This window comes from Coturnix japonica, chromosome 13 (genome assembly GCF_001577835.2).
Source record: "Coturnix japonica isolate 7356 chromosome 13, Coturnix japonica 2.1, whole genome shotgun sequence".
Lineage (NCBI taxonomy): Eukaryota > Metazoa > Chordata > Aves > Galliformes > Phasianidae > Coturnix > Coturnix japonica.
In genome coordinates, this window is record NC_029528.1 from 4,486,533 (window position 1) to 4,500,572 (window position 14,040).

A 14,040-nucleotide genomic window follows, 5' to 3' on the forward strand; every position below is an offset into this window, starting at 1 on the left:
AATCTTTTTAACTGCTTAAAGCTCCATTCTCTGTAAGCTACATCCTCTGTGGCTATTTCTCTACCAGTGAAGGTTGAAAAGCAGCATCAGGTCTTACTCAGGTCACACAGAAGGATACTGCTGTAAGCAGCAGCGAGGTAAGAACCTGTGAAGCTATTGGATACAGAGGCACTGTTAAGTATGGCTGGACCCCACCAGATGGATTCTGCACCCTGCAGCTAAAGCAGCTTAGTGCCCACACTTGGCTCACGTGAGTCGTGGGTAAAGAAGAGGCTGCTGAGCTCTGAATTCTCAACAAAAATACAACAGATTATTTGTGCTTTGAGTAACAGGAGCTGACAAACCTCCAGTATCTGAGAAGCCAAGAGGACAGAATCAATCAAACTAGTTCAAACTCTGAGGATAAATAAGATGCAGACATGAAGATCTGTTTTGCTGTGATGATCTCCAGCTTTCCTATTCCCTCTCCCCCTTTTTAGGAGGGATGAAAAGAAAGAAGCTTGTGTAGCAGGAAATTTAATACACAATATCATACGACTGAGTAAGTGATTTCTCTATGTGCCTCACAGCAGAATGAGCAACACAACTTGACACCATCAATATCTGGGACACCCACTAAGGCTCAACGTTCATATTGGGGTCACTATCACCTCAGTTCCCCTGTGCAATGAATCTCTCCTACCAAGCACAGCCCAGTCACATTAATGATCAGCCTGATTTACCCGGCTGCTTTGTGCCGGCAGTGACAGCAGCTCACACCGACCTGAGGGACCAGACGAGGCGGGACGGGGCGGAACAAGCGGCCGTGCGTGCAGTCATGTGAGGAACACAAGATGGCGGCCGGGGCGGCGGGGATGAAGGAAGACTTTGAGATCATCGACAAAACGCAGGTACCTGACACAGCCGAGCTGAGAAACGTGGACAAAGAAAAGGAGGAAGCGAAGTGGTCTGCGCCCATCTTGTCGCTGGCAAAGAAAGCCTCCGAAAACCTGGCGCTGAGCTACGGCAGCGCTCTGAAGTCTGCGGCTTCGGTAGGACTCATATCCAAAGCAGTCAGCAATGACAGCACAGCGAAGACAAGTATGGCTATGTCTATTCAGTACACTTGCTTTTATGCGGCACAAATAAGTTTAGCTCCCGTAAGTGGCGTTAAGTGGCGTGATGCTTTAGTCTTACTTTGAATTTAGGGTGTTTGGTTTGGTTGTTTTTTAATCTAATGCTGTGCTTGTTTCTTTAAGCAAGAGCATGCAGGCAGTGCAGGTGGAGAAGTTAGAATAGAACCAGAACCCCGAGCTCTTATAGCTCTTATAGCTCTTATAGCTCTTATAGCTCTTATAGCTCTTATAGCTCTTACAGCTCTTACAGCTGTTATAGCTCTTATAGCTTTTGTAGCTCCTATAGCTCTTATAGCTCCTATAGCTCCTGTAGCTCTTATTGCTGTTATGGCTGTTACAGCTCTTATAGCTCCTATAGCTCCTGTAGATCTTATAGCTCTTGTAGCACCCTGGGATGTGTTGGTGGTTGTGGTGCAGCTGGCTTTTCTCCATTCCCTTGCTGCCCCAAGTTGCCCTGAGCAGCATTAGCCTGGTCCCTCCCTGCAGGGCATGATGCTGCTTCCTGCTCAGCTCCATGTCAGCAGGACTGACAGTCACACCGGTTACTGACTAATTTCATCTCACTAATCACTGCTTGCTTTATTGAGCATTGCATTCAGGGCTGCAGTAAGAAGGGATTTGTGGAAGAGCTCTCTTAAGACTGAATGATAAGTGGGATCCTTATGGAAGTTAAATCTCAGTAATACTTAGAATACAGAAACAAACCCATTCAAACACAGGAGGTGTAAGTTACCATCAGGCTGCAGGCTCGATGGCTCTGTGGCTGCCTTAGTTATACTGCCTGGTTCTGAACTTTTTGCTTTGAATATTATTTGGAATATTATTTATTCAAGCTGCACATGTCTGAGGATGAGCCATCAGTGCCTGGTGCAGTAACTTACTGCTGATAGAATATCTGTGGTGTGAAAATTGCTCAGAGCTCAAGGTGAATCCTGTCCTGAACAGCCTCAGTTCTGATTCTGCATCTGCACTCACTGAACTTAGCTGGGCTGATCCGGTGTCTGTTCACACCTCACACATGTTCTGCCCTCCTGTATAAAGCACTTTCCTGTTAACTTTGGCCAAGCACCATTTGGTTTAAACAACATGTTTTTAAGAAATAATCTCTAGCCTGCAAGATTATATGTGGAAAAGTAATAACTTGTTCCCTGCTGCCATCTTTTTGTATGGATTTTATATCACCCCCCCCCCCAACTAAAGATCCTATGGCCACATGTAAACTCTGCTGCACACTATGCAGCCAGCAGGAGGGGAAGGCACATCATAAACCCATTTTGTGCCATTGGAGAAACTGTTCTGCCTGGCTGGGCAGGCAGGGGATGCAAATTGAAAGAATGCAAATCAAGAAAGACTGTCTTAAAGACCAAAAGATGGAGAAGTGACCTTTTCTTCATGCCATTCTCCTACTTCAAGGCGTGCGGAACAGTGTATGGTAACAAAGCATGGAGCGTCAAAGTGATGTTAGGATCAGTTGAACTGAGTGAGACACTCTGATAACGTGCTAGTAAAGATACAGCACAGCAGCTGGGATCTTTGGCCCAATTGAGTTTCTGGTCTTTGAGGCTGCCCTGGCCAAGCTGCTGACACCTGGCAGCTCTGCAGGCACCAACCTGTACGTAGTTTGCAAAAGGTGTGACCTGTCCAACAGGTGAAGCAATTGTTGGAGTTATTGAACTGAACACAAACCCTTCCAACAGTGCTGTTCAGTTGAAACCTCTGTTCATACGGATCATTTCACGCATAGTATTCATTTTTTAAGTCTTGTGGGTAATACGATATACGTGCATCTCTTCAGAAAGGCTTGCAAGCAGAATATCCATGATAAGTAAAAATTCAAGTTCAGGAAACAGCACAGCAATATATATTCAGCTGCTGAACACCTCGATATCTAAACAAATCTAAACAGATTTCCTGTCTCTAGTCAGGTTTTTTTCTCTGTCCTTAATGTCTGCCCTGACTTTAAAATCCAAAATGCTACAGCCCTTGTGATGCTCAGTCACAGGCATCGGGAGCAGCTTTGCTATTGGTGTGACAGAGCCAGGCTGCTGGTAGGGCAGCACCTTGTGTGCTGTGCTGGTTTTGGCTGTTAGTTTTGGGTTCGCTTGTATCGTTGCTGTGTGTTCCCCGCTCTCAGGTAGCCGCTCCCCCCCATTCTCTGTGTGCGCACAGCTCCGCCCGCACCGACTATTTGGAACATGGCGCCCGACGCGCTGCATCTCGCGAGAGTTGAGGGTTGTTAGGGGCTGCTGTTGCCATGGTAACGCGGGGCAGAAGGGGCCTGGCCTGAAGCGCCCCCAGTCGGGGTTGGGCCGCGGCGCGTGGCGCAGCGCTACGGGAGAGAGTCTGTAAACACGGCTTGTGTGATTTGATAGACACGGCTGCGAGGTACCACGGCATGGAGGAGAGAGCCAACCTCATGAACATGATGAAGCTGAGCATCAAAACCCTCATCCAGTCGGCACTGAGCCTGGGCCGCACGCTGGACTCGGACTTCCCTCCCCTGCAGCAGCTGTTCGTGGTGCTGGAGCACTGCCTGAAACACGGCCTGAAAGGTGCGATATGGGACGGGATGGGATGGGCTGTGTGTGTGTGTGTGTGTGTGTGTGTTGTGTCAGCTGACGAGTCACAGAATTACCCGGGTTGGAAGGGACCTCAAGGATCATGTAGTTCCAACCCCCCTGCCTAGCAGGGCCACCAAACATACACCTTTACTAGATCAGGTTGCCCAGGGCCCTGTCCAACCTGGCCTTGAACACCTCCAAGGATGGGGCATCCACAACCTCCCCGTGCAGCCTGTTCCAGGACCTAACCACTCTCCTAGTGAAGAACTTCCCCCTAACATCCAACCTAAATCTTCCCTCCTTCAACTTAAAACCATTTCCCCATGTCCTGCTATTATCAGCCCTTTCCAAGAGTTTACTCCCCTCCTGGGAGTAAGTTCCCTTCAGGTATTGAAAGGCTGCAGTGAGGTCACCCCGCAACCTTCTCTTCTCCAGGCTGAGCAAACCCAACTCCCTCAGCCTGTCAAAGTCCCATGTCTGTTTGTCTTTGTGGCTCCTTATCTGTCCGTGTGTGAGGGTCAAGGTTTGTGGCTGTGCAATGCAGGTGGGAGGCTCTTGGTTCTCACCGCAAACTTCTCTGTGTGCTCCCTGTAGCCAAGAAGACCTTCATTGGACAGAACAAATCATTCTTTGGTCCTTTGGAGCTGGTGGAAAAGCTTTGTCCTGAAGCGTCGGATATAGCAACTAGTGTTAAGAATCTGCCAGAGCTGAAGTAAGTTCCTTGTCGGGAGTTCTGTGTTTCGCTTACAGTGCTGGGAAATACAATCCTTGAGTGGTTTCTTCATTAATGAGATCTCGTTCCAAAGGGAAAAACAGAGTGTGTAGGAGGCACTGAGTGCAACCAGAGATAAGGGGCTGTCTCAAAATGTTCTGCTCTTGTTCCAAGCAATGCAGTCACGTTCAAAAACAGCATTACAAAACATCTGTAAAGCTTGCTAGAAATGACTGCAGGATCCTCCCAGGTGTGTTCTTTCCCCTTGTTCCCATCACTTTTATGGCTCTGTCCAACTTTGTGTGTCTATGCATTTGATTTGAGGTCTCAGGGTAGTTTCACTCTCAGAACATATCAGCAGTTGGGTTCTGGCATTAGCTGGATATACATTGGGCTTTCTGACTTAGGAAGATTTTACAGTTTACTTTTCTGACACTGGAACAACGGAATGTAATCAAATGCTTCTCTTGCTCTGGTCACAAAACTATTTCCTTTGGGGTTTTAATTAATTCAGTAAATGAATGCCTTCATCTCCATTTGTAGAGAGAGAATTTTCAATTGCACAGGTCTATGTAAACATTTTGCCTTTACCAAAACCTTTGTTTCATTATAGGACTGCTGTAGGAAGAGGAAGGGCTTGGCTTTACCTGGCACTCATGCAAAAGAAACTGGCGGATTATCTGAAAGTGCTTTTGGACCATAAACATTTATTAAGGTAGCACCAATACCTTGCATTCACTGAATGCTTGCATTGCTGTAGTAAAAGGTCATTAATTGACCCACTTAACTTTGAGCTTGTTCTTGCAGTCTGTAAGGGAATAAGCTGTTTGTTGTTCTTGCAGTGAACTGTTAGAATTATGATGTTCGTAATTCATCTTATTTCTTCCAGTGAATTTTATGAACCTGATGCGTTGATGATGGAGGAGGAGGGAGCAGTCATTGTGGGTCTCTTAGTTGGACTGAATGTTATTGATGCCAACCTTTGCTTGAAAGGAGAAGACTTGGATTCCCAGGTGAAGATTTAGTTTAAATGTGGTCAATCCTTAAAATAATTGAGTTGAATTAAGCACTCTGATAAATACTTTACAGAGATGAGCCTCAAATTCCTAAATCTGTTATGTGGATTGGCATTGCTTTTATAAGTGGACATTTGAATTCCTTGTATGAGAACCCAAACATTAGATGGACTGAGCTAAATACATGAGACATGTCACAGTCGCTCTGCTAAGGACCTATGGAGTGAGTGGTGGTTTTCCTTAGATTGGGGGAAGGAGGAGTGTCAGGTATGTCCCATATAGAAGCTTCGTCATGTTTCCACATTGACAAGTATGAAAGTATCCATCTCCTTCAGCAGCAGTTTATGGAAATGCTGTCAAAAATAACCTCAGGGAAACTGGGTGCACCAAATATGGTGGTTTTGTTATTCACGAATACTGGCCTAGAAGCCGGCTTTGCTTCTGAAGGATATAGGCATTATCTGCCCTTCCAAATCTGAACTTTCAGATTTTTGCTTTTCTTCCAAATATAAAGAAATGCCTTCAGCTACTCAGAAGTGCATTGTGAAAGCATGTTAATTTCTTAAATATGTTTTTCAGGTTGGAGTGATCGATTTTTCCCTGTACCTTAAGGAAACACAAGACAGTGATGGCAAACAGTACGTATGGCGGATTAGTGATCCAACATTGTCTGGGTTTTGTTGGGTTTTGTTGTTAGTTTTTAAGAACAAGTCCATCAGATGATCTGTAGGAGCACATCAGTGCTACAGATATCTGCTTCTTATTAATGAAAAAAGAGAATCCTAAGTAGTTTTACTAGCTAAACAAAAGTGCAGCAATAGTTGATCCCTTGGCAACAACATGGTGTGAAGAATCTGTCTTGAGCCAGCACCAACTTAATAACACTCAAAATGTGGATGTTTTCAGGGGACACAATGTGCCAGGGCACCTCCGTTAAGTCACTGCTTGATTTCTAAGCTCTATTTCAGTAATGTGCTCCATTAAGGAGCTGTTTCTGTGGGAGATATCAGTTATGGAGAACAGAAGTATTTTTACTGGAAGTGTTGAGCAATGCTGTTACTGCTTCCTGACCTTGCTCAAACACAAGTATTTCTATAACAAAGATTTGCAAGTCCATGCTGAAAACCTTCCTACAAATTAACAGTTTCAAATGAAGAGCGGTTTCTTCTCAGTCAATAAATTCTTGCTTTACAATTAGAGATGGAGGCATTACTGCTGTCCTTGACCAGAAGCATTATGTAGAAGAACTGAACCGGCATCTAAGGTAGGACTTTCTTCTGCTCTAGTGCACAGTCACTTTTCCTTACAGCTTTAAATGTCTTTGCTGTCATTCTTGCACACTTCTCACTGATGATGAACTCTCTTCTGATTCTTTGCCAATAACTTTTCATTTTGTAATCATACTCTTCTCATGGCAGAAAGTAAGTTCTGTATTATAGTTGACTGTTCTGAAACTTGCTAATGGTCAACAGAGGATTTTGGAGATGGATTTGTGGCAGTTTTCTCTTGAAGAAACATCTCAAAGTCCATCCTTTAGATGGAGATGTGTTCTTATATAGCTGCTCAGTGCTGATAGTTGGCTTCATTTAACCACTGCAGTATTGAAGATGTGTTTAGACTAAAAGCTGAGCCAGAACAGCTGTCATAATGAAATAGTTCATTGTTAGCAAATACCAGATGATAAAAGTATGGTTGTAAACAGGAATAAATGTTGAACGTTGGCACTTGTATTGTTTTCATGCATTATTTTTTTCTCGATGCAGTTGCACAGTCACAGATCTTCAGAACAAAATAGACTGCTTAGAAAAGACCAACTCAAAGCTGCAGGAAGAGGTTTGTGTCTGGCTGTTAATTGTATCTTTGCTTTTTTCTGTCACAGACAAAACACCCAAAGAATTAACCGCAAACTTGGACTGAGTTGATAACAGTGAAATATGGAGGATTTCCTTAATCGAGGTCTTTTCCTTGCAGTGATGTCTCCACACAAAATTAATCATATCACTAATGAACACGATTTGTCTCTCTGCTCACACACTTTTATACACATTTCTCGTGTGAGTTAGAATGGAAACTGGATAAAAATAAAAGAATAATAGTTCAGTTTGGAAATCTTTCCTAGTTGGGAACCACAATAAAAGCCAACATTACACGTGATAAAGGCAGAAGGGATTTTTTTTGCTTGGTTGATATTTGCTTTCAGGTGATGGTTGTTTTATTGTTCATATTACGTGGACTACATGCCTACAGTCTGAACTAATACACTATCCAATGCCTTTTGGGGTATGAAAATATCGTAACATTCCAGCAGTTCCATGCTTGCCGTGTGCCTTGTACTGCATACCAGGAAAAATAGTGCACATAACAAAGCTGGGCTTGTGTTTGGCCTTTTACACTGTGACACTCAAAAATAAGTGATGAGGCCATGAAGCAGGGGGCACGTTAATAAATGCTGGTGGCCTTATTAGTTGAGGCTGTACAGTGAGTGTGGCTGCAAAATGGCCTGGCAGCTTCTGGGAAGAATGGAAGGGCCAAGAGAGAAATGAGCTGCAGACTTCAGAATTTCTTCTGGTGTTTCGTGTTTGTGCAGTGATAAAATATAGATCTGTTTTTTTCGTAGCTTGCAGCAGCAACTGACCGGATTGGATCACTTCAGGAAGAGCAGCAGCAGTTAAAAAAACAAAATGAATTAATTCGTGAACGAAGCGAAAAAAGTGTCGAGGTAAGACCGTGATTTGAAGGTGAAGGTCCTTAAAATAAGCAGTTTCTCTTGTACTTAGAGCTCTTGGAACATGCTACAGAGCACCATTTAACACGCTATTGTAAATGACTGTTTATGTCAGCTACTTTTTTAATTGTAGAACAATTGGCTTTTGATTGAAATAGCACATAAATCCTTCACTGAAACAGTATTTCTCAGTTATAGCTGAACTGTATGTAGCTTTGTGGTCTAATGTGGCCTTTGCAATTGTTTCCTCTAGGTAACAAAAGAGGATACAAAAGTAGAACTGGATACTTACCGGCAGTCCCGGCAGGGCCTGGATGAAATGTACAGTGATGTCTGGAAGCAGTTGAAAGAAGAAAAAAAAGTTAGGCTGGTAAGGAAACTAACCTTCCATTTTACTACAACCTGTAGGTTCAGCACTGCCTGCTCTGAGCTGGAATTATGAGCATATGATGTATGCTGTGCACTTCTCTAAACTATTCAGAATTCATGATGGATTTAGAAAGAAGATGTTGCTCACAGGTCATTTACGGTGTCAGTAAAGAACTGGGAATCTGGGTCTTTCCCTGTTTAACAGCGTACCAGGATTATTAGAGCAAAGACTTAAGAACACAGAGAAAGGCAGCTGTCTTTATGGAGTGCCAGCAGTCACTTTCACAGTTACCTGCAAAGCAGTGACTGGTGAAATGAATGCCAAGGCCTGCGAGTTTGTGTTGTTAAGTCAAGCCAATTCCAGCTTGCAGGAGATGGGATAGCTGAGATGCAGCGCACCAAGCTCTACATCTTAGGGCAAGAGCTCAGATCTGCTGCCATGATTTGGAGAGCTGAAATAGTCTTTAGCTCCTTCTAACATACTGTATTGAGACCTAACCTTTCTGTAACACTGTAGGTCTGTACCTAAGAGAGGAATGCAGAATTTCTGTCTGGTTTTACATGGGTTTGGGGAATACTTCTCCCTGGTGTGATTACCTCCCAGTAATTAGGAAATCTCTTTGTAAGGAACTGGAGAAAGAACTGGAGCTACAGATTGGAATGAAAACAGAAATGGAAATAGCCATGAAACTTCTGGAAAAAGATACTCATGAAAAACAAGATACGTTGGTTGCACTTCGCCAACAGTTAGAAGAAGTGAAAGCAATTAATTTGCAGATGTTTCACAAGTCCCAGGTATGTGCATAGCAGAGAGCAGAGCAGCTGCAGCGATGGCCTTGATGTGATGGTAATGTACGTGGTGTGCATCTGCAGTTATAGCTGCATCCATTTTCTTGGGAGTATCTATTTTAGAAGTTGCTTGGTTTCCTTTTTGTCCAAGTTTTGGTACTAATACGAGATTGGGTGTTTTTGGAATTAAGGACTTTCCTTGAGCTGAGCCATGTGCTGCAGATCATCCAAGAAATGTTATGGAGAAACACAGAGCTCTGGCAGGGAGGGAAGCTGCTTTTGAGGGTCTTTGTTCTGACCACCAGAAGAGCAGGCTCTCAAAAACACAGTTGCTTCCTGCAGCCCAGAACTGCCCTGTTGCTGCTTCCCTTTGTGTCAGCCTGCCTCTCAGTTGCACCACATTTAACAGTGCTTACCAAAAGAACAGCAACTTTCACTAAACCGACAGAAAGCCAAGGCTTTTTGTTGGTGGTTTGTGACAGTTTCTTTTTCTTCCCTGCTATACAATGCCCTTTAAGTCCAGCTTTTGCACAATAGTAACGTAAATGGTAACATTGAAATATACCATGACACTTTCTTTGGACTCCTTAAGAGAAGATTTCTGGCTTGTAGCTGATCTCTTAAGTTAAAATGTTGTTGTAAACAAGTTCCTTGTTCTGAACTCTTAACAGAGCAGTTGAGGAGTGTCTGCTCTGCCATTACCAGCATTTTGTTTGTACACTGCAGTTAAACCTGGGCACGGTTTGTCACAAACTGAACAGGCTTTATGTAGCGACTGCCTGACCTCAGGAAACTACCAAGTATTGTCTGCAATATCCCACTGCTTTATTCCTGCAGAACGCAGAGTCTTCTTTACAACAGAAAACAGAAACAATATCTTCTTTTGAAGGAAAAACGAGCGAGATGATGTCTGCTATGAAACAAATGGAAGAGAGGTAATAATTAGAAGCTCAATACCATTGGTCAGCAGAAGGGTTCTGGCTGAGATCATTATAGAATGGCTTTGTATTTCTCAGTATAACACTCTCAAACATCTCCTACAGACACCTGGGCATACGTGCCAGCACAGTGCTCTGCTTCCTTTTCCCCCTATTACTGCTCTTCCTGCCTGTCTGTTCCCTGTGCCCAAGCAGACACGCACATCGTTGACTCAGCTGAAAATCACAGCTCTTATGTAGGCAGACTGTTTAAAAACTGTGTTCACATTGCTTTAAGCACAGGTGTGGCTTCTGTGTTTTACAGAAACAGCTTTCTAGGAGTTCTCTTTTCTCTGCTGGTACCTTCAGTTCTACTCTCTGTGAAGATCTACATTAAAAATGGGACAGAACAAAATGCCAGTGAATAGATGAGGAGAATGTGAGTTGTCAGCAAATCTGTGTGTTCCTTACTTTGCAGATTGCAGCATGCAGAAAAGGCAAGGCAGGCTGCAGAGGAAAGATGCAACAAGATGAAGCAGGAGCTCGCCAGCAGACTTGGCACCTGTCAGCAACAGATGTCCCAGCTGGATGGCAAATGGTATTGCACTGGTATTTCATCTCATCGCTCTCCCTTTTTTTATTACTATTTTCCTTCATTTCTGCTATTTGGTTAAGAAGTGCTCTCAGTGCTCAGCTGTGCAGGCTTAGTGTATCATCCTCAGGAATCGGGATTTGGTGTTCTTATCCTCTTAGGCTTGTAATACCTAAAATGTTTTGTTTGCTGTTTGCACTTAGTGTCATTTCAGACGTGGCCATTGAAACACAAATAGTTAATCAGACATTTGTGGAGATGGTGGTGTTGCTTCTTTTTGCCCTTCTGGCTATTCACCATTTTTACTGCTTGTTTTCTGTAATCTCTAAACACTACTATGGGCTGGTTTTGTCTGCTGCTGTAACACCTCTGTTCTTTCCTTTGCCAGAATACTGATGTAGGTTTTGTCCTCTTTAGGCCAAGTTTTCTTCTCATACTGTTGATATCAATAAATACCATGGGATGATTTTCTGCTCTAGAGTTCCTCTGAATCCATTATTTTTTAAATAGCTCAACTCTGGAAAAGGAATTAAAAGCTGAAAAGGAACAGAGGCAGACTTTGCAAAGAGAACTGCACCGAGAGAAGGACGCTGCCACTCTGCTTAAAGCAGAACTGGAACAAATGGAAGGACTGAAAAAGGTACACATGGTGCAGACATGTCCAGTGCTCAGAATTAAAGCTGACTTGAAACGATGTTCAAGCACTGAGAACAAATGAGTTGGATGGGCTTTTCACTGCGTTTGTGGGCATAGAACTGCTGCATTCTGGCTGTGCTCAAGGGTGGTTAAAGCCTGAAAATCTTCCCTTTCTTTCTGGTAAATATTGTTAAATGATTTCATTGTTTTCACTCTGCAGGAATCCATGGGTGGTTCCCCCATCTAAAGCTAAAAATGAACCCTTAGAAATAAGCAGCTTTGTGAAGAAGTTTATGCTTGTGAATTGTTTTGGTGTTTTGCATAGTGTGCTGCAGGTCACACTTAGCACCCAAACTTGATTTCTGTGTTTGATTTTACAGGAGCTGAGAAAACTGCAAGAGGAGAAGCAGCAGCTGGAGAAAGTCTGCGAGGAGCAGGAACAAGCTCTGCAAGAAATGGGGCTTCATCTCAGCCAGTGAGTTCTGGGAGCTCAGCTGGGGGTGGCGTGACTGGGAGCACGGGGATTCAAATGAATTACAAAGAAGTTTAAAATGCATCACTTGTAAAAATAAATAGACATGAGGATTTCTTCTTTTTTTCCCCCCCAGATCTAAGTTGAAGATGGAAGACATTAAAGAAGTAAACAAAGCACTAAAGGTACTCTATTATTTTGTGGATATTTGGGCTTAAACATGCAATTCACTTAACACCTTCAGTGCTCCCCACAGATAACTCTTATTTTATCCTACATTAAAAAGATGGCTTTTGGAAAAAGAATTACAAACAATGTGGATAAATTGCTTCCAAGCCTTATGACTGTACTTACCTCTAACATGAGCCCTTTGCTCCCATTTCTCAGGGTCACACCTGGCTGAAAGATGACGAAGCAACACACTGCAAGCAGTGCGAAAAGGAGTTCTCTATCTCAAGAAGAAAGGTAACATTGTTCACTGCATTTCTTCTTTTTCTCTCGGGAAAGAGAAGTTGTGCTGTTGTATTGTTTGCTGACTCTGCCTCAGTCTAAGAACTTGTGGGTGTGGTAACTGAACAGGTAACTAACCATCCTAAGAACAGCATGTCTTCTTGTCTGCTTGGGGGCTCTCCTTGGCTGGAGGCTGCTGTGGGTTATGTTCTCCTGCAGTGTGATTTGTCCTCATTCCCTGCTGAGTTCAGTGTGAGGACTGGCAGCTGACAGGCCGAGCTCAGTGCCTTGCAGTTGCAGGGGATGAGGACAGTTGTGTGTACCTGCAGGAACAGGGCAGGGCCCACCTGCCAGAGGTGCCAGAGCAGCTGATGGGCAGCAGGGCAGCTCCGATGGCTGGGCCAGCTCAGGCTGAGAGCAGCTCGTGGCAGCTGGAAAGTTGAGCTGCATATGGACCATGCTGCTTTGAGTTGATTTCTCTGCAGAGAAGGGAATGGCGCTGTAAGGGGTGGGCTTACGGAACGTGAGGATGAGATTAGTGGACCCTTAAGGCTTTGGCCATACCTCCTCGGTACCATTCATTTGTAGGCAGTTGTCCTACAAATTCTACAAATTACTACAAATTACAATACTCTTACTTAAGCTCTCTGCTCGTAGCATCACTGCAGAAACTGTGGGGACATCTTCTGCAACTCCTGTTCCAGCAACGAGCTCGCACTGCCCTCCTATCCCAAACCTGTCCGTGTCTGTGATACCTGTCACACCTTATTACTGCAGCGGTGCTCATCCAATTCCTCCTAAGCCTTTGGTAACCTCAGAGGGACCAACTCAGCACTGGAAAAGTAGCCATCACTATTCTGAACTCCAGGCGCCTTTGCAGCAGGGTCTGCTCTGTTCTCCATCGTTGGGACGGGTCGGTATCAAAGAATGGTGGGGGCAATGCAAGTGGAATAACTCTAATTGTATTACCTGAGCTCCATTCAAGTTCTATTTGAAACTAAAACGCAAATCCATTTGCTGATTTTTTTATACACAAGATATTTGTATTAATATTTGTATATGGGATTTCTAGTCACTCCATCCCTCTAGAAGTTACTTCTCTGTACATTAACTTCAGTCCCTCTGTATCCTCACTGTAGGCATTCCTGTTACGATGGCTAACGTACAGTTCTGTATTTGAGCTAAGAAAAGGAATGTTCACTTACTGTCTATGGAAAGAGCTTTATGCGTGTCCATGAATGTGCCTTCCGTATAATTCAGAATAAAAATCACACCCGAACACTGGTTCTGGAGGTAGCTGTGAGCACAGTGTGGTAGCTGCACAATAAAAGCCTTTTGCAGAAAGAATCCCTCCGCTCTGGTTTTTTTAACACCACATCAGCGTTGTAAGGTCTAAATGCACAGAACCAGCTGCCCTGCCACGTCACTAGGCTCCAACTGTTCATAAAACCACATCTTTAAGCATGGCATTTGTTTGACAAATTGATTTATTGAAACACGGCTGCACTAAGCTGCAAAGTCCATTGATCCGGCACTTTGGCTCCAAAGCATCGATGCCTGTAGCTACACACAGCGTTATCCCCCAGCCCTCATTTGCAACTTCACAACCACGTTATGCAGCCAACATCAGGCTGTCACACTGCAGCCCCACAACAGGAAGCACCTTCCTTCACTAACTCTGCTTTT

General features: G+C 43.9%; 1 protein-coding gene across 3 annotated transcripts; it reads left to right on the plus strand.

Annotated features, from left to right (window-relative positions):
• The first annotated feature begins 763 nt into the window (after positions 1-763).
• On the plus strand, positions 764-13,701 carry RUFY1 (RUN and FYVE domain containing 1). Of its 3 annotated transcripts, none has more exons than XM_015875702.2 (18): positions 764-890; positions 3,488-3,667; positions 4,271-4,388; positions 5,002-5,103; positions 5,278-5,401; positions 5,984-6,042; positions 6,603-6,668; positions 7,168-7,237; positions 8,022-8,123; positions 8,383-8,499; positions 9,126-9,293; positions 10,125-10,222; positions 10,683-10,802; positions 11,307-11,436; positions 11,813-11,907; positions 12,041-12,089; positions 12,292-12,369; positions 13,012-13,701. In XM_015875702.2, exons 2-18 carry the CDS (start codon positions 3,511-3,513, stop codon positions 13,153-13,155), a joined length of 1,797 nt encoding a protein of 598 aa, XP_015731188.1. In that variant the 5' UTR covers positions 764-890; positions 3,488-3,510; the 3' UTR covers positions 13,156-13,701. The 3 variants fall into 3 exon arrangements, with proteins under 3 accessions (XP_015731188.1, XP_015731185.1, XP_015731186.1); XM_015875699.2 differs by having other exon boundaries at positions 784-1,080; XM_015875700.1 differs by lacking the exon at positions 764-890 and adding an exon at positions 923-1,031.
• The last annotated feature ends 339 nt before the right edge of the window (positions 13,702-14,040 follow it).

Bases quoted from the DNA above. Each gene is read 5' to 3' on its own strand.
- RUFY1 (XM_015875699.2), top strand. From the start codon at position 834: ATGGCGGCCGGGGCGGCGGGGATGAAGGAAGACTTTGAGATCATCGAC. The intron at 1,081-3,487 runs GTATGGCTATGT...GTGATTTGATAG, and splicing joins TGACAGCACAGCGAAGACAA to ACACGGCTGCGAGGTACCAC. The intron at 8,124-8,382 runs GTAAGACCGTGA...TGTTTCCTCTAG, and splicing joins GAAGCGAAAAAAGTGTCGAG to GTAACAAAAGAGGATACAAA.